The sequence below is a fragment of the Megascapheus bottae genome, chromosome 14 (genome assembly GCF_031878675.1).
Source record: "Megascapheus bottae isolate mThoBot1 chromosome 14, mThoBot2.hap1, whole genome shotgun sequence".
In the NCBI taxonomy this organism is placed as follows: domain Eukaryota; kingdom Metazoa; phylum Chordata; class Mammalia; order Rodentia; family Geomyidae; genus Megascapheus; species Megascapheus bottae.
The window spans coordinates 14374187-14401961 of record NC_143522.1 but is presented as its reverse complement, the minus strand read 5'-3'; the positions used below and the strand labels follow the sequence as shown (position 1 = coordinate 14401961).

At 39.6% G+C, this 27775-nt stretch overlaps 1 protein-coding gene across 1 annotated transcript in view; it reads left to right on the top strand.

The window, feature by feature from the left end:
• Sptlc2 (serine palmitoyltransferase long chain base subunit 2) overlaps window positions 1-27775 on the top strand; it is an 87906-nt gene that overhangs the window by 31949 nt on the left and 28182 nt on the right. The window contains exons 3-9 of the mRNA XM_090344608.1: window positions 3320-3474; window positions 4540-4688; window positions 7108-7232; window positions 13226-13319; window positions 18228-18333; window positions 20965-21184; window positions 22850-22976. Coding sequence (XP_090200734.1) covers window positions 3320-3474; window positions 4540-4688; window positions 7108-7232; window positions 13226-13319; window positions 18228-18333; window positions 20965-21184; window positions 22850-22976 — 976 coding nt within the window. The remainder of the gene's footprint in view (window positions 1-3319; window positions 3475-4539; window positions 4689-7107; window positions 7233-13225; window positions 13320-18227; window positions 18334-20964; window positions 21185-22849; window positions 22977-27775) is intronic.

The following is a 27775-nucleotide window of genomic DNA, read 5'->3' as shown; positions in this document are numbered from 1 at the left end:
CTTCTGTTCCTTTCCTTCATTGCTAAATTTCAGGGAATTTGGTTAGCTGCCCTTTGAATCGCTCTTCTAAGCCTAAGTGCAGCTGAAGCATCTACCCTGATAGTTCGTTAGGGAGTAAAAGGAGCTGAAGCTTTGCCCTTAATCCTACTCTTGGACTATTCTTTTCCATTTGCTCTTATCTCTGATGTCCCTCACTGCAACAACTTACTCTCCGTTACTCTGTGCTTGTGTTAACCCATCCCAAGGACTTGGTTATCTGTGTACTGAAGGTAAGGAGATGGACGGAGATCATTGAGCCTTAAGAGTAACAACTCTGATTAGGACAGTGAAACCACTCCTCCATTTATTTATTTGTTTGTTTGTTTGTTTGTTTGTTCATTCATTCCCTTCCTTCCTTCCTTCCTTCCTTCCTTTCTTTCTTTCTTTCCCAGTCCTAGGCTTGGACTCAGGGCCTGAGCACTGTCTTTGGGTTCTTCTTCTCAAGTTTAGAGCTCTACCACTTGAGCCTCACCACCATTTCTGGCTTTTTTCTATGTATGTGGTACCGAGGAATCGAACCCGGGTCTTCATGCATGCTAGGCAAGCACTCTACCACTAGGCTAAACTCCTGGCCCCAACCACTCCTCCATTTCTAACCAGTTATGTCACTGGTTGTCTTAGTTCCATCCAAGCCAGAGTCATGAAGCTCTGCCTTCTTTTAGCGTGAAGTTCTTTTTTTCTGTTTTAAGGTCTGAATCTTTTGGAATCCTAACCAGACTTTGATTTTTTTCTTGATGTTAATATAGTAGAGACAAAATAAAAAATTGTTTTGTAGCTAGTAAGAATTTGAGGGCCAGGAGTTTGGCCTAGTAGTAGAGTGCTTGCCTAGCATGCATAAAGACCCAGGTTCGATTCCTTGGTACCCCATACATAGAAAAAAGCCAGAAGTGGTGCTATGGGTCAGGTGGTAGAGCTCTGGCCTTGAGAAAATCTAAGGACAGTGCACAAGCCCCGAGCTCAAGCCCAGGACTGGCAAAAAAAAAAAAAAAAAAAAAGAATTGGTTAGCAATGGGGTTTTAAATGTGTGTGTGTGTGTGTGTATATATATATACATATATATATATATATTCAAGTTTTTTCTTGAACATTAATATTTAGAAAAAGAGTAAAACTGGGGCCTGGAGTATAGCCTAATAGTAGAGTGCTTGCCAAAGATGCATGAAGCCCTGGGTTCAATTCTTCAGGGGGATAGTCATGGGGCCTGAACTCTGGGCCTGGGCACTGTCTCTGAGCTCTTCAATTCAAGGCTAGCACTCTATCACTTTGAGCCACAGTGCTACTTCCGGTTTTCTGGTGGTTAATTGGAGAAGAGTCTCACAGACTTTTTTTCCTGAGCTGGTTTTGAATTGTGATCTTCAGATCTCAGCCTCCTAAGTAGTTAAGATTACAGGCATGAGCACCAGCACCTGACAATAGTATGATTTTATTTGATGTAAGTTAAAATGGTAGAGGGCCTACTTTCTTGTTTTGTTTTTGTTTTTACCAGTCCTGGGCTTGAGCTCAGGGCCTGAGCACTGTCCTTGGACTTTCTCAAGGGTAGAGCTCTACCACTTGAGCCTCAGCACCACTTCTGGCTTTTTTTTTCTATGTATGTGGTACCGAGGAATCGAACCTGGGTCTTCATGCATGCTAGGCAAGCACTTTAACCACTAGGCCAAACTCCCAGCCCATACTTTCTTGTTTTTTTTTTTTTGTTTTTGTTTTTGTTTTTTGTCCTGGGCTTGGGCTCAGGGCCTGAGCACTGTCCTTGGACTTTCTCAAGGCTTAGCACTCTACCACTTGAGCCTCAGCACCACTTCCAGCTTTTTTCAATGTATGTGGTACCGAGGAATCGAACCCCGGTCTTTGTGCATGCTAGGCAAGCACTCTACCACTAGGCCAAACTCCTGGCCTGTTTTTTTTTTTTTAATTTTTATTAATGCTGATTTTTACATCATATTTCAAATGCCATGTTTAACAAACAAGTATTCAAGAAGGGAATCTTTGTATTCAATCACTGGCACCTACATTTTAGAACATAATTAAAATGAAGCTGAGACTTTGCCATAGATATGTATCCATCTATGTAATATATGTCTACAGAGATTATAGATTTTTTGTTTTTTAATTTATTTTATTTTTTATTAAAGAATTTATTAACATTAATTTTTACATCATATTTCAAATGACATGTTTAACAAATAAGTGTTCAAGAAGGGAATCTCTATATATAATCACTGGCACTTAGTTTTTAGAACATAATCAAAATTAGGCTAAGGGTTTGTATATTATAGATACATATTAATTTATTAAATAAAACATTATGTCTATAGAGTCATAGGTTTTTATGTCTATGTAGTTATGTTTATATTTCCAATACCATGTCCATAGCATTGAGTATGCAAATATTGAGTCCTCACTCTTGTACTATTTGGATGTAATAGCCACATATTAAGGATACCATGAGCTTTTTGTTCCTTTGGTCTTGTGTTTTTTTTTTTAACAGATGAAGTTTTAGTTTAAGATCAGGGAAGAAAGGAAAACTTAAATCCATGATATGGATTCATTTTCAGACTCTACTGTGTTTTCTTTTCTTTCTTTTATTTATTTATTTTTTGTTAGTTGGGCTTGAACTCAGGGGCCTGGGCACTGTCCTTGGACACTTTTTGCTCAAGGCTAGCGCTCTGCCACTCAAGCCACAGTGCCACTTCCAGCTTTTTCTGTGTATGTGGTGCCAAAGAATCAAACCCAGGGCTTTGTGCATGCGAGGTGAGCACTCTACCATTAGGCTATGATCCCAACCCTTTATTATGTTTTCTTAACTCCTATCCAAAAGGAAAAAACCCAAGGTGGATGGCTTCTGATAACCTACCTCTTTTCATTTTGCTTTTGCTTCATTTCTTCAAAGTGAGATACCTGGTAGAATCTTAACGTTTTTTGTTTGAAACTAGAATTAAAATGGTTTTTATGGCATGTATCCTTATGGGAGGGATCAAAAAAGAAGTCTTTTTGAGATTATTTAATGACAGCATTGTGCAGCTGATTTTTATTTTTATGAAGCCAACTTTATTAAGTTGCTTTCACATTCATGGAATCAATTATTTGAAGCATTATAACATAGGTCAACCATCAAACACAGAACTGATGCCTTTCCAACTGGATATCCCAACGTATCAGTTATTTAAACTTAATTGACCTGTTATTCACAGATATTCTTGCAAGTATGATAAGCAAAGTTTTTTTGTTCGTCTTTTTTTAAGTAATTCAGTTAAACTTACAGCATTTCATCATTTGTTGGCAGGACTTTGTGTCACTGTATCAGGATTTTGAAAACTTCTATACAAGGAACCTCTACATGAGGATAAGAGACAACTGGAATCGACCAATATGTAGTGTTCCTGGAGCACGGGTGGACATCATGGAGAGACAGTCTCATGACTACAACTGGTCCTTTAAGTGAGTGATAGTTGGGGAATTATTTCCTGGCAACAACAAAAAAGAGTTTCTTGATTTGCAAAGATAGTGCAAATCAATGTTCTCTTGAAGCAGGAATAGGAGATAAATATATAATTTAATAGGATTAGTTTCATATTGTTCATTATTATAGGCTTTTTGTTATTTTTACTTTTTGTGACGCTTGGGTTTGAACTCAAGGTCTTATACTTGCTGGGAAGATGCTTTATCACTCGAGCCAAAGCCCAGCCTTTTGTTTTGCTTTAGTATATTTTTCGTATAGGGTATCAAGTTTTTGTCTCAGCTGGCCCCCTCCAAGTCTCTGCTCTCTGCCTCAGTTTTAGCAGGTTTTTCACAGATATGCACCATCTTGTTTACGAGTCTTCAATCTCACAAATCTTCCTCCACTCTCCAGATAGTATCATTTTCTTTTTGTATCATTCCTTCAGGTGGTTTCTGTGGAAGTAGGTGACACCAAAATGAGCTTGTACTGTATAAATTATTTTGCAGTTTGGTTTTTAAATTTGCTAGGATGTTGATATCATCCTTTTTTCCCTCCCCCCATCTTTCTTTCTCTTTTTTTTTTTAATTGGGAGGGGGTAGGGAGGCATTTTCACAAATTAAAGACATGAAACACTCAGCAGATTGCACACACTTTAAATACAACTGACAAGTCAGAGCTAAGAGTTTCTTTCCAGCCAAGCTGCATAATTAATGAGTATGGAGAAACTGAAATTTGGTTCTTATAATTCCTTTATTTTATGTTATTTTATCATTCTTTGTCAAAACTTTGTTAAATAAGATGGGCTTACTGTATTGATTGACACTGTGTAGTTTGTGCAGACTGTCTGGATCAACACTTGATTATCACCAGTGTTTAAAAATTCTTCACTACTAATAAGTGGACATTTGCTATTCCGTTTTACTTCGCTTCCCTAGTTGGCATCAAGAGAAGTTAACTTTCTTTTCATTCAGATATTTGGTGCTTCCTTTTTGGGTTGTCAGTATATATCACACTTCATTATTAGATGTGTTAGTTTCATTAAGTGCTTTTCTCTTGAAACACAGGTACACTGGGAATATAATTAAAGATGTTATAAACATGGGTTCCTACAACTATCTTGGATTTGCACAGAACAGTGGATCATGTCAAGAAGCAGCTGCCAAAGTTCTGGAGGAATATGGGGCTGGAGTGTGTAGTACTCGGCAGGAAATTGGTAAGTGTTTAGTCAGCTGCTACATGTGCATGTGTGGTTCTGGAGATAAAACCAAGGGTTTTGAACTTGCTAGGCAAGTGCTCCGTCACTGAGGTACATTCACGGCCCTTACTTCTAATGTTTTAACTCAGGAGTGATTAATACTAACACAGAACTAGAGTATTGAGTACCCAAACCTGTTGGCATACATTTACTTTAAATCAAGTGGAAATGCCTTTTTTTTTGAAGTGGTAGATGACTTTAAAGTTTGCAGCAAAATATTTTGAGTTGTTTTCTCATGTGTTACACATACATAATGTCCCTAGAAAAGTTCTGTTTCTTTCAGTGTTGACTTGGCTTTTGCAAAGCAAAATGGTGGTTAGAAGTACCACTTATTAGCACTTTCATAATATGAGGGTTAATCTATTTTCATACTGATAAATTGAGACTAATTCCTGTCTGATTATCTTTTTGTGTTCTGAGAAATTTAGCATATATCTTCTTCCGATGAGACTTCTTCTTAGGAATATAGCACTGTGTGTAGATGTTTTTCTATCTGGTATGCCTAACTTCATTATTAAAGGGAGGAGGATAGGGGTGAAGGCAAAATTATATGTCTTTTTGTGTGTTACTTTTTATTTCTTCTCTAACAGTTTTATTAAGGTAATATTCATACACTATGTAGTTTGTCTGTTAAAAATATATGCTTCACTTTTAATATATTTACCATAGCCTAATTGTATTACATTTTCATTCCCCTGAAATAAACTTCTTACCCATTAGCACTCATCAGAGTTTATGAATCTTTTTGTTCTCAGTATCTTTTCTTTACCTTTCTTTTTCTTTTTTTAAATGGTATTAGGGTTTAGATTTTGGTCCTTATATTTGATAGACTGGTAACTATGGCATCATATCTCTGTCTTTTTTTTTTGCTGGTCCTGGGGCTTGAATTCAGAACCTGGGTATTCTCCTTGAGCTTTTTCTACTGAAATCTGATGCTCTACCACTTGAGCCACACCTCCACTGCCAACATTTTTGGAGCTCAATTGGAGATAAGATTCTCACATACTTTCCTGACTTGGCTGGCTAGAAGTTAGATACTCAGATCTCAGCCTCCTTGAGTAGCTAAGGTTACAGAGCCACTGGTGCACAGCTTGTGTTGGTTATTCTTGGAACAGTCTCATGTCCTGTCTGGGCACATTCCTGGCAATCGATATGATCTTCATCCTAGCTAAGATAACAGGTATGTGCCACTGCATGTGCTCTCATTTGAGAAAGGGTATCACAAACTTTTCTGCCTGGACTGGATTCAAATCACAATTTCACAGTTTCAGCTTCCCAGTAAGGAGTTTTGTGGTTTTGTTTTTGTTTTTATCATTCTTAATAAAGTACTTTTTAAAATTTTTATTTATTTATTTACTTATTTATTTATTGCCAGTCCTGGAAGTTAAACTCAGGGCCTGAGCACTGTCCTTGGGTTTTGTCAAGGCTAGAGCTCTACCACTTGAGATACAGCACCACTTCGTCTTTTTCTATGTATGATACCGAGGAATTGAACTCTGGTATTTGTGCACGCTAAGCAAGTACTCTACCACTAGGCCAAACTCCCAGCCCCGCCCTGGTTTTTTTTGTTTTGTTTTAAGTTATCTTTTCCTGCATAACAAACTATCCCAAAACTTTGTGGATTAAAGCAGTGAAAATATATTCTGCAGTTTGTGGAGAACCTGATGCATTTTCAGGTCTGTGTGGTTTCATGTAGGCCATTATGAAGATAGAGTATCCACGGTGGCTTCACTTCCATATCTGGATCCTCAGCTAAGGTGTAGACATGCTAGGTATGAGCTAGCTAGCTCACTCAGTCTTTTTTTTTTTTTGCCAGTCTTGGGGCTTGGCCTCCAGGCTTGGGCACTGTCCTTGGACACTTTTTGCTCAAGGCTAGCACTCGGTCACTTTAGCCATAGCACCACTTCTGGCTTTTTCTGTGTAAGTGGTTCTGGGGAATCGAACCTAGGGCTTCGTTACATGCTTGATGAGCACGCTACCACTAAGCCATGTTCCCTGCCTCCTTCCCAGTCTTTTTATCCTCAGTGCCCATCTTTTTCCACAGATCCTTCTTTATAGTAGGTCAGTTACATTGTTTTACATGATAGATGCCCAGAAGTACAGAAGCAATTTTGTTAGCCTCTTAAGGCCTGGAGCTGGGACTGGGATGTACAAATATGAAATGGTTGCCAGCCCTGTTTCACCACTTATGCTGATTCTGGGCTCATCAGCCTTTGTGTTTTTTTATAAGCCTCCACTCTTTATAATATGAATCTTTCATAAAACATAGTTGGAAAAGTTGGCCACACACAGACCAGTTTCTTTTTCTATAGTGACAAGTAATTCTTAAATTCAGGATTTTGTGACACTGACTTTGTTACTCAACTTCTTTATACAGGAAACCTGGATAAACATGAAGAACTAGAGAAACTTGTAGCAACGTTCTTGGGAGTAGAAGCTGCTATGACATATGGCATGGGATTTGCAACAAATTCAATGAACATTCCTGCTCTTGTTGGCAAAGTAAGACATTGTCATGAGATTCCCTTGTATACATCTTCTTTTGTTCTGAGAAGCATTCAGGGATATTGCTAACTTTTTCTTTAACATTAAAAAAAATTTTTTTTAAGATTTCTTTTTTTTTTAAAGGTAAATATATATTTTATTTATTTATTTATTTATTTATTTATTTATTTATTTATTGCCAGTCCTGGGCTTAAGCTCAGGGCCTGAGCACTGTCCTTGGACTTTCTCAAGGCTAGAGCTCTACCACTTGAGCCTCAGCACCACTTCTGGCTTTTTTCTATGTATGTGGTACCAAGGAATCGAACCCGGGTCTTCATGCATGCTAGGCAAGCACTTTAACCACTAGGCCAAACTCCCGGCCAACATTAAAAAAATTTTTATTGTTAACTTTAAGACTAACAATGACTTCCATAGACAATTCTACCACAGAGTTTGAGTACATCCTATGTGTTGGAGCTTTCTTGGTATAACCAGTGGCTCTTACCTGTTCCCTTAGATGTCTCTTTGCTTTCTTCATTTCATGTTTTGAAGAGATTCTGATGATTAAAGAAATAAAAACAGTAAGTGGATGAATATGAGCCTGCACCAGTAATCACTGCTTGGAAGGCAGAGATCAGGAGGGTGTGGTTAAATGCAGTCCATGTAAAAAGTCAGCAAAAAAAAGATAAATATCTGTCATCCTAGCTGTGTAGGAGGTGTCAGAGGATCATGGTTCAGGCCAGCCTGCACAAGAAAAGCAAGACCTTACCTGAAGAGCAACTAAAAGCAAAAAGTTCTGGCAGTGTGACTGAAGTGGTACAGTGCATGCCTACTAAGTATGAGGCTGAGTTCAAAACCTCTGTAACACACACACACACACACACACACACACACACACACGTTAAAAAGATGAAGCCAGGCTTGTTGTACCTGTATTCCTTAGTACTTGATAGACTGAGGCAAGAAGATAGCTTGAGTCCAGAAGTTTGAAACCAACCTTGGTACCCTAAAGAGACCCTATTTCAACAAAAACAAAGAATGGCTTGGGATGCAGGTGACTGGTAGACCTGCAAGCACAAACCTAGTAAGTACAACCCTAAACTATGTGTAATCACACCACAGCAAAAAAGAACAAAGAAAAGAAAGGGAAGGATATAATATACAAACAATAAACAGAAGTTTAAAGCGACCATATTAATACAAACACAAAGCTCAGACTAAGGAGTATTTCTGTAGGAATAGGATGTCATATAATGATAAAGGATAGCTCATCAAGATGTAGAGATACCTATTAACAACTTCAAAGTACATAAAGCAAATACTTAAGGAGAAGTAAACAAACAGGGAGCTATAATTAGAGAGCAGTACCTTTCTCTGAATTGATAGAACTACATGGAGAATCATGGACAAAATACACTAGAAATCAGAATCAGCCAGGTTGATACTCAATAAATACTTCATGCACCAACAGTGGAGTATTTTCCAAGACAGACCATACTTTTTAGATTTAGTGCACTTAAAATATAAAAATTATTTAAAATATGTTCTCTGATAACAGTAGAATTAAATTTTGAATCAGTTACACAAAGATCTCAGGAAAATCTAGAGTATTTTAAAATTAAGCCACACATTTTTTAAATAATACATGGGCCAAAGAAAAAGGAAGAAAGGGCCGGAGTTTGTCCTAGTGGTAGAGTACTTGCCTAGCATGCATGAAGCCCTGGATTTAATTCCTTAATACTAGAAAAAAGCCAGAAATGGTGCTGTGGCTCAAGTGGTAGAGCTCTAGCCTTAAGAAAGCTTAAGGACAGTGCTCAGGCCCTGAATTCAAGGCCCAGGACTGGCCAAAAAAATATTTTTTTAAAGAGAAAAAAAGAAGGGAAAAGAGAAACATCTTCAACTAAATGAAAAAATATTACAGATAGTAGGATAAAGCTGAAGCTATGTATAAGTGGACTTGTATAGCATTAAATGCTTACAATTAGGGGGGGAAAAAAGGAAGCCTTTACCCTAAGAAATTAGAGTAAGAACAGACTAAGCCCAGACCCAAACAGGCAAAAAGAAATATATAATAAAGGTAAATGCAGAAAACAGTAAGATAATAGAGAAAATCAAAGAAACCAAAACCAATTGTGTGTGTGTGTGTGTGTGTGTGTGTGTGTGTGTGCGTGCGTGCTCGTGCATTTACGTGTGTGCTGGTACTATGGCTTATTCTTGGGACCTCAGGCTCTGGCTTGGCTTTTTTTTTTTACTCATAGCTAGCACTTTCCTTTGCACAACACTTCACCTTCAGCTTTTTGCCAGTTAATTGGAGATAAGAATCTCCCAGATTTTTCTGTGAGACCTCAAATAATGGTCTTCAGATCTTAGCCTTAGGTAGTTATGATTAAAAGTATGAGCCACCAGTACCATACTCCAAAGCCAATTCTTTGAGACTGTGAATGACATGGATGATTCTCTGGCCAGACTGATGTGGATAATGGGAGAGAAGATACACTGTGCCAGTAGCAGCAGTGGCAGAGAAGGGGCATCACTGCACATTCTACAGGTATCCAAGCATAAAAGGAAATATTAACAACTTTACATCAATAAATTCAACAAAATGGGCATATTCCTTGAAAGATGAAAGTATGTGTTTTTTTTCTTTAAGGTTGATTGTAATCTATCCTTCATTTTGGCAGTATAAACCTTGCTTGGAATTTCTTAGATTTTTTTTTTCTTTTTGGGTGGTGTTGTCATGAGGCATGAACTCGGCCTGGGTACTCACTGTCCCTGAGCTCTTCAGCTCAAGGCTCTACTACTTGAGCCACAGCCCCACTTCCCATTTCCTGGAGGTTAATTGGAAATAAGAGTCTCACAGACTTTCGTGTCCAAGTCCTCAGACTGGCTTTTGAACCCTAATCCTGAGATCTCAGCCTCTTGAGTAGCTAGGATTTAAGATGTGAGCCACCAGCACCTAGGTAGAATTTTTTTTTTTTCCACAATTGAAGATTAGATAACTTTGTCTTGCTTCTCCCTGTATGCTCAAGAGCTTTAACAGATTTTATCTGTCTAGAATTAGCTTTCTTTTACAAGACATGGAAGGTATTGCCTTAAAGATTTATCTTTCAAATCAAACATAGTTTAAATACTATTAAATACCATTTAAGCTGTTAAGGTCGATAACTGATCTGGCTTTAATAATTCTTTGAATTTGATGCTGGTACTTAATGGTTGATGGTTCAGCTTAAAGGCAGGGAAGGAAGAACTTTGACAGAACATGTGTTCTGGAAGCAGATTTCTGTTATCACCTGCCTGTGGCCTTAGGTGAGAGTTTGTTTATATGTAAAGTATATGGAGATGATAATATTTATTTCATATATGATGATAATAATGCTTAATTCATAGGTTTGTTCTGACAAAAGTAATAATACATTTAAATACCTTAAACATACTGACTGAAAATTTATGTGTATACTTGTCATATGCTGATATTTTATATTCATTTTAGTTTTAAGCGAAGGATATAATAGAACCTCACAGTATATTGGGAGGAAAAAGACCATATTTATACATTTATTAAGCAAGGCTATCCAAAAAAAACAAAAACAAAGAATATAATGATATTGCAAGTATTACCAGAAGAAAAAAGTAGTTGGAAAGAGAGTAATATGTGTATCTTGTTGGTTGTGGTATGTATGTATGTATGTATGTATTTATTTATTTATTTATTTTGCCAGTCCTGGGGCTTGAACTCAGGTCCTGAGCGCTGTCCTTGGGCTTCCTCAAGGCTAGAGCTCTACCACTTGAGCCACAGCACCATTTCTGGCTTTTTCTATGTATGTGGTACCAAGGAATTGAACCCAGGTTTTTGTGCATGTTAGGCAAGTACTCTACCACTAGGCCAAACTTCCAGCCTGTTTTTTGTTTGTTTGTTTGTTTTAAAAAAAACAAGTACACTAGAATGCCAAGTGATAAGTAAAGAATTTGATGATTTATAGAAGAGAAATCCAACTTGCTAGGATTTTTGTGTTTTTTCCCAATTTTAACATTCTCTAAAGAATAAATTTTGTTTACAGAATTTATAAAAGAGTACAGAGTTCCTATATACCTTTCATGTAACACATGGCAATAGGACATTTCTCAAAGATGAAGAAATTAACTGACAAAATACCATTATCTGACATACAGAATTCACCCCATTTTCATCCATTTTCCCACTTCCAGCTCTAGTTGAGGTGTCACGCTGCACTGAGTTGTTACAGCTCACCAACCTTCTTCAGCCTGAGATAGTTCCTGTCTGTCCTTGTCTTTCATGTCCTAGACACTTCTGAAGACCACTATTCCTTTACTTTGTAGACTGTTTCTCAGTACATGTTTTCAGGATTCAAGTTTGAGGCTATGCATTTTGAAGAAGGGCATCCCAGAAGTGATCCAAATGCACGGTGTCCATATGCATTACTGGGGATGTAAATCTTCATCACTTTGCCAAGGTGGCAGACAGAATTTGCCATCACAAACTTAACCACTGTTCCCTTTTGTAAGTACCACATATTGTGGCAGTGGTACTTTAGGACTATGCATATAACTTTTCTCACTGAAATTCACATTTCACTATGATGTGTAGCTCTTACCTGTGGCAGTTATATTTGGTATTCCTGTGTGTATGTGTGTGTGTGTGTGTGTGTGTGGTGCTGAAGATTGAACCCAGGGTCTTGTACATGGTAAGGAAGTACTTTGTTGTTCTTTTCTTTTGTGCGGTAGTGGTTGGGGCAGTGGCACTGTTGCTCAAGTTGTAGAATACAGTCTTAAGCAAAAAGAACCAGGGACACTACCCAAACCTGAGTTCATCAAGCCCCAAGACTGGCAAAACAAAACAAAAACAGTTTCAGATAAACAGCTACTGTAACATAAAGTACCTTTGTAGGAATATTTTATAATAAATAGGCCTATGCGTAGATAAATAAATAGATAAACAGACAGATAGACCTGTATATCTTCTCTCCTTTATTCTTTTTTTTTTTTTTCCTCCAGTCCTGGGCTTGAGCTCAGGGCCTGAACACTGTCTTTGGACTTTTTCAAGGTTAGAGCTCTACCACTTGAGCCTCAGCACCACTTCGGGCTTTATTCTTATGTTGTATCTTTTTTTTTTTTTTAATGTAGTCAGGTATTTTGAAGCCATTTTTCTTAAACAGTTTCATTTTATTGTGGTTCTGGAGGTTGGATCCAGGGCTTTGTTCATGCTAAGCAGGCACTCTTCTATTCATCTACACCCCCAGTCCTGCTTTTTTGTTTCTTTTTTTTTTTTTTTTTTGCCGGTTCTAAGGCTTGTACTCAGGGCCTGTCCTTGGGTTTTCTCAAGGCTAGATCTCTACCACTTGAGTCATAGCACCCCTCCCAGCTTTTTCTATGTATGTGGTACTGAGGAATTGAACCTAGGTCTTCGTGCATGCTAGGCAACACTCTAGCACTAGGCCAAACTCCCAGCTCTCCAGTCCTATTTTTAACAGTGAACATCCTAACTTACAGGTTGAAAAACCTGTTAGAGGTGAAAGAGTAAAAATAGGAGAAGAAATTACCAAGAATGACAGCCTTTTCTTGTTTCCTTAGCAGAAACTCCTGCTTATGTGGTAATGGTTGTTGAGAGATTTTTGGGGTAAAACTTAAGGGCTATGCACCATGAGATAAGTATTTATAAGTATGATTTTCTCTGGACTCTGAATATTGTAAGTAGTAAGAGGAAAATAGCATTTCTATAGGCACTGCCCTCCCACGCTGCCAATTTCCACACATAAAAAGTACATCATACTAAAACTCAAATGGAATTTCTGTCGTGTCAAAGAAACTACACTTTGGGGTATAAATAAGGACCTGTTACTGTATATATGATGATTTTATTCTGTAAGCCTAAAGATATTAAATTAGCTAGGAGTTCATATCCAACTTCCAAGGTAACTTTGCCTTAAATACTATCATGAATATTCTTAAATGTTAGGTTTCATTTTACCTTCCCATGTTTGTGACTTTTTCAGGGTTGCCTGATTCTGAGTGATGAACTGAACCATGCGTCACTGGTTCTTGGAGCCAGACTGTCAGGAGCAACCATTCGAATTTTCAAACACAACAGTAAGTTTGTAGAGGAATTCATCCCTGGCCTTCCTGCTTCATATTATATAAGTAATGGAAAATACAAATGAAGCTGAATTAGAATATTTACCATATTGTTTCGGTCTAATTTTTTTTTTTGTGGTCTGTCATGGGACTTAAACTCTGGGCCTGGGCATTGTCCCTGAGCTCTTCAGGGTGTGCCTGGCTTGGTCTAATCTTTTATTTATTTATTTTGCCAGTCCTGGGCTTGAGCTCAGGGCCTGAGCACTGTCCTTGGACTTTGTCAAGGCTAGAGCTCTACCACTTGAGCCTCAGCACCACTTCCTGCTTTTTTTCTTTTTCTTTTTTTTTTTTTTTTGCCAGTCCTGGGCTTGAGCTCAGGGCCTGAGCACTGTCCCTGGACTTTCTCAAGGCTAGAGCTCTACCACTTGAGCCTCAGCACCACTTCCGGCTTTTTTCTATGTATGTGGAACCGAGGAATCGAACCCAGGTCTTCATGCATTAGGAATCGAACCCAGGTCTTCATGCATGCTAGGCAAGCACCTTAACCACTAGGCCAAACTCCCGGCTTCCTGCTTTTTTTCTATGTATGTGGTACTGAGGAATCAAACCTGGGTGTTTGTGCATGCTAGGCAGGCACTCTACCACTAGGCCAAACTCCTGGCCCCTGGTGTAATCTTTTATAAGTAAAACTCTTCAGATAAGCTTTGTGGGGGTGAGGGAATTACTCTCTTTCTTCACTGGAAAAAAAAAAAAAAAAACAGAGGTTGAAAGTAAGATGTGTAGCCAGGCATGGTGGCTCAAGCCTGTAATCCTAGCTATTCAGGAGGCTGAGATCTGAGAATCACAGTTCAAAGTCAGCCCAGGCAGTAAAGTCCTTGAGACTCTTATCTCCAATTAACCACCAGAAAACTGGAAGTGGCACTGTGGCTCCAAGGGTAGGGTGGTAGTCTTGAGCTGAAGAGCTCAGGGACAGTGCCCAGGCCCAGAGTTCAATCCCCTTGACTGACCAAAACAAAAAGTGGGATGTGTTGGTTCATACAGATAATTCCAGTAAAGCTGTATTAGGAGGCTAAAGCAGGAAGATTTTGAGTTTGAGGCTAGCCTCAGGTTCACAGCAAGACCTTTTCTCAAAAAGGGAAATTGGAGTCTGTTAGGCAAATTATAATGCCCTTCTTTTATTTGACTTTGAGTTTTCCTGTTCAGATACACTTACTAGGAGTTTTGAAATGAATAAACCAGGATCTGTAATCTTAAGGATATCTGATTGGTTAGTGAATAGATATTATAGATTAACCAGTACTTACAACAGACAGACACCATGAAACACAAAAATGTACAGTGGCTATTAGAAAAGCCAAAATTCTTGCTCCCTATGTAGAAATGTTTATTATTAAAATTATTTTTCATAGTTAAAATGTATATATAGAGAAATAACCAAACTGTTTAATATCTTTTTGCCAACACACACACACACACACCGACTCACTCTTGAAGAATAGATACCAAACGATAGGTCTGTACTTCTAGAAGGAAGTATTATGAATGGTAATAAACTCTCTCTTCTTTGTTTTCTTTTCTTTTTCTTGTTTACAGTGTTTTCCAGTAAGGATAGAACAGTGTTGCCGGTTATTGGTGGCTCACACCTGTAATCCCTAGCTACTCAGGAGGCTGTGATCTGAGGATTGCAGTTCAAAGCCAGTCCAGGCACTAAAGTCTGTGAGACTCTTATTTCTAGTTAACCACCAGAAAACCAGAAGTGGCATTGTGGCTCAATGTGGTGGAGTGCTAGCCTTGAGCTAAAGAGCTCAGGCCCAGAGTTCAAAGCCCCACAACCGACCAAAAAAAAAAAAAAATAGAATAGTGTTTTGTTTTATTCAACTGGGTCCCTTTTAAACATGAATAAACATTGTTTTTAAGTAATTATTGTGAATTTAGGTTGTGCTGTATCCTTTAATGGATATAGCATTCAGTGTCTGGATATACCATAAACTAATTTGCCCTCAATTTGAACCTTAGGTTGTTTCTGAGCTTCTGAGCTGGAACTAGTACCACACTCCACACTGTCATATGACTGATGAAATGTATGTAGGTTTTTGTTTGTTTTAATGCTAGTACCAAGGCTTGAATTTAGGGCCTCATACTCTCTCTCTCAGCCTTTTCTTCTCAAGACTAACACTCTTACCAGTTGAGCTAGACTTCCATTTCAAACCTTTTTATTAGTTAATTGGAGATAAGAGTCTCAGATTTATTTGCCTGAGCTGACTTTGAACTTAGATGCTCAGATCTTACCCTCCTGAGTAGCTAGGATTATAAGGGTGAGTTATCAGCACCTGGCTTAAGATGTACATTTTTGATCCTTCTCAAATTGCATTGTACAAATAACATAATGGTGAATTTCTTTCTCACTGGCCAACGTAGACTATTATAAATCCAGTTCAAGTGTTTTGAATCTAATAAATAGTAATATGTTGATTTCATTAGGTGTTAACTTTTTTGTGTGTGTGCCATTTTGGGGGCTTGAACTCCGAGCCTGAGCACTGTCCTTGGACTTTCTCAAGGCTGGCGCTCTACCACTTGAGCCACAGCACCACTTCTTCCTTGTTTTTTTCTATGTGTGTGGTGCTGAGGAATCAAACCCAGGTCTTCCTGCATGCCAGGCAAGCATTCTACCACTAGGCCAAACTCCCGGCCCCATATTGTCCTTTTTATTATTGTAATGTTTTTTATGTTTGTATCTACAGGCTACTCTACAGGCTAGTTAACATGCTTATGCATCACACTTTTATATTTTTACTTAATGGCTTTTTTTTTTCTACGATCCTAAGGCTATTCAGTTATACCTTCTTCTGGAAGTTTTGTGGCATATTTCCAGTTTAAGGAATTTGGGGGGCATTAAGGTGAGAGAGAGATGGGATTTTATTTTCCTAAGTAGATATTAGTCAGACATTCCACTATAGCTATTTCCTTTGTCTAAGATTTTGAGTGGGTATGATTTTCCCCCTCCTTTCTGCACATAAACATAGGAAACTGAAACAATGAGAATAGTTTTATTCATCTGATTTGGACACACTGACATCTATGCAAACTAGAGGCTGGGCAGGGAACAGATTTACTGCTGAAGAGGAATATCTCCTATCTCTTGTCAGCAGTATACAGATTCTTTTGTTGTCAGCAAGAAAAAGATAATCCATGTAGCTTTCTAGTACATATTTTTTGTTATTTCTATTTCCTTGTTTTTCTCTTTTGATCAGTACTACTTTGAAAAGGCTATCATCATATAATTTTGTAAAAATGCCCCTCCTCCCATGATTAACAATAAAAAATACAGTCAGCCAGCTCATAGTCAGTGATTCACACCTGTAATCCTAGCTACTCAGAAGGCGGAGATCTGAGGATCACAGTTCAAAGACAGCCAGGGTATGAAGGTGAGACTCTTTTTTTTTTGGCCAGTCCTGGGCTTGAGCTCAGGGCCTGAGCACTGTCCTGGGACTTTCTCAAAGCTAGAGCTATACCACTTGAGCCTCAGCACCACTTCCAGCGTCTTTCTATGTATGTGGTACTGAGGAATCAAACCCGGGTGAACGTGAGACTCTTACCTCCAACTAACCACCAGAAGACCATAAGTGGCACTGTGGCTCAGGTGGTAAAGCGCTAGCCTTGAGCTGAAGCGCTCAGGGACAATGCCCAGGCCCAGAGTTCAAGCCCCACAACCAACCCCTACCTCCCTCCCCAAAAAAAGAAAAAAAATGCATAGGACAAAGTCAGACCTTCTGATGAAGTATCTGCCATCAGTATTACCATGAGAGTTAATATGACATAGATTTTTGAGAGTTTTTGTTGTTGTTTTGTTTTGTTTTTGCCAGTCCCAGGCTTGAGCTCAGGGCCTGAGCACTGTCCTTGGGCTTCCTCAAGACTAGTAGAGCTCTACCATTTGAGCCTCAGCACCACTTCCGGCTTTTTCTATGTATGTGGTACCAAGGATCAAACTTGGGTCTTCGGGCATGTGAGGCAAGTACTCTACCACTAGGCCAAACACCAGGCCATTTTGGGGAGATTTTTAAAGTCTCTACTGATAGCGCCAGTGCTTTGTAAAGTATGATCCTCATTAACGCTAAAACAAACCAAGCTGTTTCCTAAGCCTGTGAACCACCTTAAGGACCCACAGAGCCACTCCAACTTAATTTTGTATGCACAGCTGATAAAGTCACAGAGGAAAGTCCCAACTGATTACCAAGCTCACTTAGCATAGACTAGTGTGCATGCATCAAACTGCATTTTTATTTATTTATTTAGTTTTGGTAGGTCATGGTCCTTGATCTTGGCCTGGGCACTGTCCATGAGCTCTTCAGCTCAAGGATACCACTCTACCCCTAGGCCTGGGCATTGTCCCTGTGCTCTTCATCTCCAGGCTACTGCACCAAGCCCCACTTCCTGTTTTCTAGGGGTTAATTGGAGATAAGAGTCTTGGGTCTTTTTGTGTTTGGGCTGGCTTTGAACCTTGATCCTCAGATCTCAGCCTCCTGAGTAGCTAGGAATACAGCCACAAGCCACCATGCCCGACTTCAAACTGCATTTTGAACTTGGAAGGGAACGCTAGTGAATACATCCCAGGTGAAAGGAAATAGAGCATGTACTTTGAACTTTATATTCTTCTCATATTTGCTTTAGAGTCTTTAGCATGAAACAAGTAATTTCATAAGCTACCAACTGAAGCTCTCAACTGCCATCGCCGTTTGATTATGTTGATGGTATAAAATATGACTGGATTTCTACTTAAGTGGCAATAATTCATTTATCCATTTTGCCTTTCTGCTTAATTCTATGTTAATTGTCTTTTGTTATCCAAGACATTGCATTTTTGGAACAAAGTTAGGAAAAAGCAAGATACCTTGTAACATAGCTCTTTTTTTGTGTGTGCTATAGATATGCAAAGTCTAGAGAAGCTATTAAAAGATGCCATTGTTTATGGTCAGCCTCGCACAAGAAGGCCCTGGAAGAAAATCCTAATTCTTGTGGAAGGAATATATAGGTAATCTTGCTTTATTGTTCTCTTCTTTGTGACTTGGGTCTGTGAAGTTACTGAAGTTTAAGCTGAAGGAATGTTGAACTAGGTCCCTCTGGAAACTTAAGTACTTGGTGCTTAAGACTTGTTAAATACCCAGGAGCATAATTGACACTGAAATACAGTAGACCTTTGTGTCTGCATATATACAAATCATCAGCTCCCCTTTCTGTTTGGATTCTTTATTTTTATACTGTTTGTAGAGGGAACTACACATGATATGCTGAAACAAATAAGGCCCAGCATGATGGTACAGTTCTGTGAACTCAGCACTTGGGAGGCCAAAGCGGGGGGATCTTGAGTTGGAAGTCAACCTAGGCTGCATGGCATGACTGTATCTCAGAAATAGTGTCCTTTAGCAAGGTACTAGTGGCTTATGTGTACAGCCATATCTAGTCAGGAGGCTGAGATCTGAGGATTCTTTTCCTTTTTTTTCTTTTATCTTTTTTTTTTTTTTTGGTCAGTCATAGGACTTGAACTCTGGGCCGGGCACTGTCCCTGAGCTCTTCAGCTCAAGGCTACCACCCTACCCCTTAAGCCACAATACTACTTCTGGTTTTCTGGTGGTTAATTGGAGATAAGAGTCTCATGGATGTTTTAGTGCCCCTGGCTGGCTTTGAACCTTGGTCCTCAGATCTCAGTCCCCTGAATAACTAGGATTACAGGTGTGAGCTACCACACTGGACTAGGATACTACTTTTTTTGAAGGTAGCTTGGCTAGAAAAGTCCATAGATGTTTATCTCCAATTAATCTGCAAAAAGCTGAAAGTGAGGGCCGAGAGTTTGACCTAGTGGTGAAGTGCTTGCCTAGCATGCACGAAGTCCCAGGTTCGATTCCTTGGTACCACATACATAGAAAAAAGCCGGAAGTGGTGCTGAGGCTCAACTGGTAGAGCTCTTAAGAAAACCCAAGGACAGTGCTCAGGCCCTGAGCTCAAGCCCAGGACTGGCAAAAAAAAAAAAAAAAAAAAAATGCTGGAAGTGGAAATGTGGTTTTAGTGATAGAGCACCAGATTTGATTTAAAAAAAAAAAGCCAAAGTGAGAGCATGAAACTCAGTTTGGGCAGGGTAGGGTGCCAGTTAAAGAAAGGAGAATCCAGGTATTAGTTCCTCATGCCTGTCATCCTAGCTACTTAGTAGGCTAAGATCTGAGAATTGCAGTTCAAAGCCAGCCTGGGGACTAAAGTCCATGAGACTCTTTATCTCCAATTAACCACCAGAAAACTGGATGTGATGCTGTGACTCAAGGGGTGGAGCAATAGGCTTGAGCTGAAGAGCTTAGGGAAAATGCCAGGCCCAGAGTTCAAGCCTCACGACCATAAGAAGAAGGAGGGGCGGGTGGGGGGAGAAGATTGAGAGAGAAGAGTAGCAAAGTGAAGCTCCGGTGACTCATGCCTATAATCCTAGCTACTCAGGAGGCTGAGAGCTGAAGATCGTGGTTCTAAGCCAGCCCAGGCATCAAAGACTGTGAGACTCTTACCTCCAGTTAATCACCAGAAAACTGGAAGTGGCATATGCCTCAGAGTACTAGTGGTAGAGTACTAGCCTTGAACCAAAGAGCTCAGGGATCTACAGCTGACCAAAAAAAGAAGGAGGAAGTGGAGGAATAGGAGGAGGAGGAAGAAGAGGAGGAGGAGGGAGACAAGATGAGAAAGAGAGAATATTTTTGGGCCTGGGCTCTGTTCTGTCCCTAAGCTTTTGTGTGTGTGTGTGTGTGTGTGTGTGTGTGTGTGTGTGTGTGTGTGTGTGTGTGTTTAACTGGAGGTAAGAGTCTCACAGTCTTTTCTGTCTGGACTGACTTTGAACTGTGATCCTCAAAGCTCTTAGCCTCCTGAGCAGCTAGGATTACAGGTATGAGAGATACCGGCACTCAGCTACTTCCTAATGTTTTTATAACTTGAATTGCCTGTACAGTGTAGTACAAAATTTAAATTTGCCTATAATTAGAAGCTTTAGAAATATCTAAAATGAGATTAATTATCTATATGGCACTTGTTTTAAAAAGATCCAGTCTCGGGCTGGGCGTTTGGCTTGGTGCTTGCCTAGCATGCACGAAGACCCAGGTTCAATTCCTCGGTACCACTTACATAGAAAAAAGCTGGAAATGGTGCTGAGGCTCAAGTGGTAGAGCTTCTAGTCTTGAGAAAGTCCAAGGACAGTGCTCAGGCCCTGAGCTCAAGCCCAGGACTGGCCAAAAAAAAAAAAAAAAGATCCAGTCTCCTTTTCTCTATACTTCTGCCTAGCTATCTAGCTTTTTGTTAGTTTAAAATCACATGTTGGCTCATACCTGTAGGTCTAGCTACTCAGAAGGCTGAGAACTGAGGATCACAGTTCAAAGCCAGTCCAGGCAGAAAAGCGTGAAGATTCTTATCTCCAGTTAACTAGCAAAAAGTTAGAGGTATGGCTCAAGAAGTAGAGCACCAACAAGATACCTTCTCTTTGCCCAAAGTTCAGGCCCCAGTAACAAAACAAAGAAACAACACCACAGGTGGTGTTGTCAGCCCGATTAAAAAGCAATAAACTCCAAATAATAATGCAGTTCAATTGTTAACTTTAAAAGGTTTCAGTACATGTATTTTTCAAATCTCTTTTTGCCAGCATGGAGGGCTCTATTGTTCGCCTTCCTGAAGTGATTGCCCTCAAGAAGAAATACAAGGCATACTTGTACCTTGATGAGGCACACAGCATCGGGGCCCTTGGCCCGACTGGTCGAGGAGTGGTGGACTACTTTGGCCTGGATCCTGAGGATGTAGATGTGATGATGGGTACATTCACAAAGAGCTTCGGTGCTTCTGGCGGATATATTGGAGGCAAGAAGGTAAATGGGCCACAACATAAACAGTTAGAGGAGATAGGAGTGGCTGAGGGACTTGGTGACTGTCTAGCAGATGGAACCCTTAACTGGGGTGTAGAGATTCTGGATTGTCATGGCTCAGTTAATGTCAAATGCTCTTCCCATTTGAGCTGACTGATAAGTGACTATGATGTTACTCCACTAGGCTAAAGGCTGATTATGTTCATTATTGCTTCCTTATCTGAACTTCTTTCTAAATATTTTAAAACAGAATATTCCTGTGGGAGAACACACAGTAGTGTTTCCTGTTTGTCTGTCTCTATTGGGTTTGAACTGTGTTCACACCCTGAAAGTGGTGGGGTTGTCATGGGAGCCAGTGGGAGTAAAGACTAGTTTCCCTTCCAGTGGACTAAGACATCCGTGAGTAAATGTAGAAACAGGAAGAAGAAAGATTTTGCTACCTCCAGGGTACTGTCAAACATTGTATTTTTTCAGTTTGAAAGTTACAAGTGAACTCTGAGGTAGCAAAGAATCAGTGCTGCCTGGCACAAATGGTGGATATAGAGCCTTGTGTCTGAATGTCTCTCTGCTTGCTTTGTGAGGTCTTTCCATTTTCTTGTCAGTATAATATGCATCACTAGCTCATCATATTGTAGTAAGGGTTTAAAAGCCAATTTGTCAGGATAGAATAACCCAGGTGCATTTTGAAAACATGAGAAGTGAAAGAAGTCACAAAAGGTCATTTTTTAAATGTTGATTTTCTGGTTTTGTCTGTTATCCAGAATAGGCATAGAAACAGAAAGTGGATTAGTAGTTGCCAAGGGCTAAGTGGATGGGGGAAATGAAAAGTGATTGCTTGTGGGCACAAGGTTTCCTCTTAGGGTGATGAAAATCTAAAATAAAATAGGAACAAAAGTTACACAATGTGACTATGCTCTCCCTGAATTGTATACTTTAAAATGGCAGCTGTAAATGGTATGTGTTTTGTAGCTCCAGAAAGTTCTTAATTTAAAAAGAAACCTTGAGGGACCAGGAGCGTGGCCTAATGGTAGAGTGCTTGCCTTGGGTTCGATTCCTTGGCACCACATACACTGGAAATGTCAGACATGGTGCAGCAACTTAAGTAGTAGAGCACTAGCTTTGAGGAAAGCCCAAGGACAGTGCCCACGCCCTGAGTTCAAGCCTCAAGACTAGCAAAAAAAAAAAAAAAAAAAAAGCCTTGGGTTGGGGATTTAGCTGTGATAGGACATTTGCCTGCTGTACAGGAGGGATCTGGATTATAACTCCAAAACCACAAAATATGTCAATCATATGCTGTGCCACTGAGTGACCTGCACTTAACACAAGAAAACTGTCCTTCAGAGGTCTGAGGATAGGCTTTGCAACACAAGGTGAGACAGAGATGCCATTTCTGTAACACTGTGAAGGATCATTCTATCTACAAAAACAGTCCAACACTTTAACTCCAAAATTAGAGAGATACTTTAAAATTTTTAAAGCAAAACAGAGTCTAGAGACTTTGCCAGGTTTTTGACCCAGTTGTTGACAACTGTAGGCGGCATTGACTGTGTTGACTAGTGTCCAGGCCATTAAAAGGAAGTATCCACAAGCACCGGCAAGGAAGGCACTGACATTGCCAGTGAATTCCAGAGTCACCTCTAATTGTCCTTTGTCTCTGTAACTCCTCAGGAGCTGATAGACTATCTGCGAACGCATTCTCATAGTGCCGTGTATGCCACATCCATGTCACCACCTGTGGTGGAGCAGATCATCACCTCTATGAAGTGCATCATGGGGCTGGATGGCACCAGCCTTGGTGAGTCTTTTTTCCATGAAATACTTCCTAGGCTTAGTGAATACTTCCCAGCCAAATAGGCTCTTTCTGTTTAAAGTGGTTGGGTTTCTTCCTCCCCACCCCCTCCAGAGTAAGGAGTCAGGCTTCCTAAGAGGCAGGGCTGCAGGTTTTTATGCAGCCCTGGTTTCCATGGATAGCATTTTGTGTTAGGTACACACACCCTGAGAAAATATACAAGCTCTCTTCCTGTGTCATATTCTTATTTACAGATGGTAAGGCCTTCCTCTCTCCTTCAAGGTCTTTCTTGAATTGCATACTTTTATGTAAAGATGTATTTAACTAATGATGTTTTGGTTTTTTTATTTTTGCCAATCCTAGGGCTTGAACTCAGGGCCTGAGCACTGTCCTTGGGCTTTCTCAAAGCTAGGGCTTTACCACTTGAGCACCACTTCTGGCTTTTCTATGTATGTGGTACTAAGGAATCAAACCAGGCCTTCATGCATGCTAGGCAAGCACTCTACTATTAGGCCAAACTCCCAGCCCACTAATGATATTTTATTAATAACATATTTAAGAACTGCTGTTTTCATGAACAAATATTCTTAACTTTTTTTTTTTTTTTGTAAGTTGTGGGGTAAACTGAGTATTGTTTTGGATATTCCTGAGTCCTTTTTGCACAAGGCTAGCACTCTGCCACTTTGAGCCACAGCACTACTTCTCTTTTTCTGATGGTTAATTGAAGGTAAGAGTCTCAAGGACTTTCGTGCACAAACTACTTTGAACTTTGATCCTCAGATCTCAGCCCCCTCAGGTAGGAATATAGGCATGAACCACCAGTTCCTGGTTTTAACTTTTAAAAGAATCATTATCAGGTATAGTCGTACTTGTCTATAATCTCAGCACTCAAGAAGCTGAAATAGGATTGACTTGGAGACCCCAGTGGACTATGGAGCAAGATTCATCTCAAAAAAATAACCAGTCAGGCTCTACTCATCTAATTAATAATTAACCACCAGAAAACTGAAGTGGTATCATGGCTCGAAGGGGTAGACATTACCTTGAGTAAAAAGCAGTCAGGGACAGTGCCCCAGCCCTGAGTTCAAGCCCACAATTGACTTAAAAAAAAATCCCACTAACTATTGTCTTTGGTAGGATTTTATGCAAACTAGACAGCTTAATGAAGTGTGATGCTCACTTTCTGATATGTAACTTTTATATCAGCAGAGGGCAGTGTTGACTGCAGATGAGTTATAATAAGCTAGCAATTATATTTCTGTTGTTGCTGTTTTTCCTTAACAGATATTTTACTTGCCATTTTATTTTTATTTGTTGCCTGCCTGCCTATTTTTCCCTCCCTCCCTTCCTTTTTTCCTTCTCTTACTCCTCCTTCCCTCCCTCTACCTTCCCTACCACATGCATATTATTCTTTTAACATTTCTGAAGTCAATGTGACTCTTATAAATGACTAAACCTAAGAGCCTTGAGCTCCTCATTCTGTAGTTTTCTAACACTATAGAACTGATCTGGAAAATAGTAATAAAGCAGTAGCATGTCTCATTTTGATTAAGACTCTTAAGTCAGAATACATTGTGGTATCATAGGAGGGATTTTTGCAAATAGCAAAATATGGTCATTTTCAGTTTCATGGATTTCTTCAGGAAGAAAACATTTCATAAATGTTGACATAGCACTTGAGCCTTGTGAGTAATTCTTTGTTTATAATAGTCACAACTTCATCTCCTCTCTGGGGATCATCAGGGAAAAAGTATGCTTCCATCTGTGATCTGTGATCTTATTATGCTCACAGATTCTGTGGGTCAGGAATTTGGTCAGAGCTCAGTGGGGAAGGCTTCTCTATTATGCCTAGGGCTAGGTTGGAAGAATCTTACGTGCTGGGGAGACCTGACAGTTGAGGGCTGCGTCAACTGTGTCCTCTCTATATGACATGGTGGCTAGATACCCAGAAAGAGCATGTTAGAGAACGGACTTTCCAAAAGCACCTGGCTGACTCTGCCACCTTTTCAGATGTGTTGTTAATGAGCAGATCATAAAGGCCAGCCCAAATGGAGGGGGATGGAGAATTAAGATTGCTACTTCCAAATGGGAGACATGTTGAACTGTAGTCATTTTTAAACTGTCCTGCCATCTCTTAATGCATTTGAAAAATAATTTTCTATAGCTCTTAGTTAGTATGATAGAGTAATCTAATGGGCAGGCACTCTACCACTAGGCCAAACTCCCGGCCCCAACAGGTTAATTTTTTAAGTCAAACCAAAGGTAGAGATAAATACTGTTTCTCAAGAAATCTGCTAGTTTTTTTTTTTTTTTTTTGGCCAGTCCTGGGCTTGAGCTCAGGGCCTGAGCACTGTCATTGGGCTTTCCTCAAGGCTAGTAGTGTTCTACCCTGAGCTACCGCACTACTTCTGGCTTTTTCTATGTATGTGGTACCGCGGAATCGAACTCGGATCTTTGTGCATGCTAGGCAGGCACTCTATCACTAGGCCAAACTCCCGGTCAATAAATGATACTTCTTTTTCTTTTTTTTTTTTTTTTTGCCAGTCCTGAGGACTGTCCTTGGATTTTCTCAAGGCTAGAACTCTTACCACTTGAGCCTCGGCACTACTTCCGATTTTTTTGTATGTATGTGGTACTGAGGAATCGAACCCAGGTCTTCGTGCATGCTAGGCAAGCACTCTACCACTGGGCCAAACTCCCAGCCCCTCCTATCTAATCTTAATTAGATTTGGCCTGATTTCTTTTAAGCTCTCATATGTTAAGGTAATGCTTATTATGACACTGTTGAATACATCTTTTCATTGTCCCTGTAGATAAAAAGGTATAGACCTTTTGACTTTGCCTTAAGATGACTTTTACAAAGCAAATGTATAATTAATTTAGTGTGATTACAATAAAAAGAAGTCATGCCTTGTGAGGAACTCCCATGTGTAATTTTTTTCAGGACAGTAAATTTCACTAATTGCAGAAACATTGAGTATCTTGCTGTTTGCTAGACTATGAATCAGAATGGCAAGAAATGAGCACCCAGTCAAACTATCTGAATAAAACCTATGTTTGGCTGAAGTTGAGGATGCAGGGAATGTAAGTGGTAACTTGGAACAACTGAAATATTACTAATTATTTACCAAATATTTGAGTGTATTCTGTGTGCTAGGTTTGTTATGGGCAGTTATAGTTGTCCAAGGATAAAATACATCCAAATTCCTGCAATATGGAGTTTTGAACTGTATTGTGTGCTGGGACATGTTAGGAACTAGAGGTTAGGAAAGAGGTGGTACCAAATGTGTTGGGGGCCCTGTTTGATTTTAAAGTGGGTAGTAATTGCAAGGAGGATTTTAACAAGAACTTGAAGGAGATGGGGACTTAGAAAATCCAGGGGAGGCCCTGAGACTGGAAGTAAGGATGGTATGTGACACAATGTGACTACTGTGGAAAGAGTACAATACAATAGTTCTGGGTAAAAAGTGGTGCCATGGCTCAAGTGGTAGTGTGCTAGCCTTGAGAAAACCCAAGGACAATGCCCAGGCCCTGAGTTCAAGCCCCAGGACTACCCAAAAAAAAAAAAGTGATTGTGGATGTGGGGCTTTCTGTTTTTTTGTTTTGTTTTTTGCTGGTCCTGGGGATTTAACTCAGAATCTAGATGTTGTCCATGAGCTCAAGGCTAGTCCTTTCCCACTTGAGAAACCACAGGGCCACTTTCAGCTTTTTCTGAGTTGTTTATTGGAGATAAGAGTCTCACACACTTTCCTGGCTGGGCTGGCTTCTAACTGTGATCCTCAGCTCTCAGCTTCCTGAGTAGTTAGGTTACAGGCATTCACCACTGGCATCCAGCAAGGATGTGTTCTAGAGCTGATAGGAGATGCCGTGTGGAGGGTGGGAGTTCTCACAGGAGGCAGCTGGATAATGGTGTTGGGTTTACATGAAAAACACAAATTGCCCTATGTACTGTTAAATTCAAATTCTTGGATTCAGGCTATTTAATTTTGATAGGCTAGTATCTTTCAATTAGGTTAATAACTTTATTGGTCCTTTAGATTTCAAAGTAGAGGCATAATATACCCTGTACCTATACTATACTTTAGTGATGGTAATACTTTACCCTGTGTATCTTATTAGCTAAAAATAAATGGATACATAAAACTCTCTTCCTGATACTGTTTCTCTCACTCATTCACTTCTTAGAGATAATAACTGTTCTGAAGTGTTTTCCTTCTATATTTTTATAGATTTCTTATATATCTTTCCATAAGTAATGCATAATGTATTTGTCACAGTATTTACCATATAAATTTGCAAAAGTGCTTATGACTTTCAACTATGGAAATCACAGTCAGCTGCTTTCCTTTGCATATCACCAAGTGTCAATGTGCGTAAGTCTAGAGAAGAGACTGAGTTCACATGAGACATGTGTCTGCTTAACTGTGCTGTGTTGTGTCTCAGTTGTTATCCTGTATCATGACATGTAAGAATATTTGTGAACAAGTCAGTGAGTGTAAGTGCCCTACACAGTCTCCATATCTGAAGGAAACACAGTGCTGAAACTTGGTGAGACCAATGAATGCAACATATTTCATTCCATGCCAATCACTAACTAATGCACAAAGTGTTTTCAAGTCTTTATCATAGTGTTTTAGCATAGGTAGTGTGTTAGACACTATATTTTACAGAAACTGTTCGTGTTGGCAGAAGGGTAGAGTTGTTAGATGAGCCAGCGAAACATTGTGGGTTTTTTTTTCCTTTTTAAATTTTTCTTTTCTTTTTTTCTTTTGGTGCCTGGAGCTTGCACTTAGGACTTGGGCACT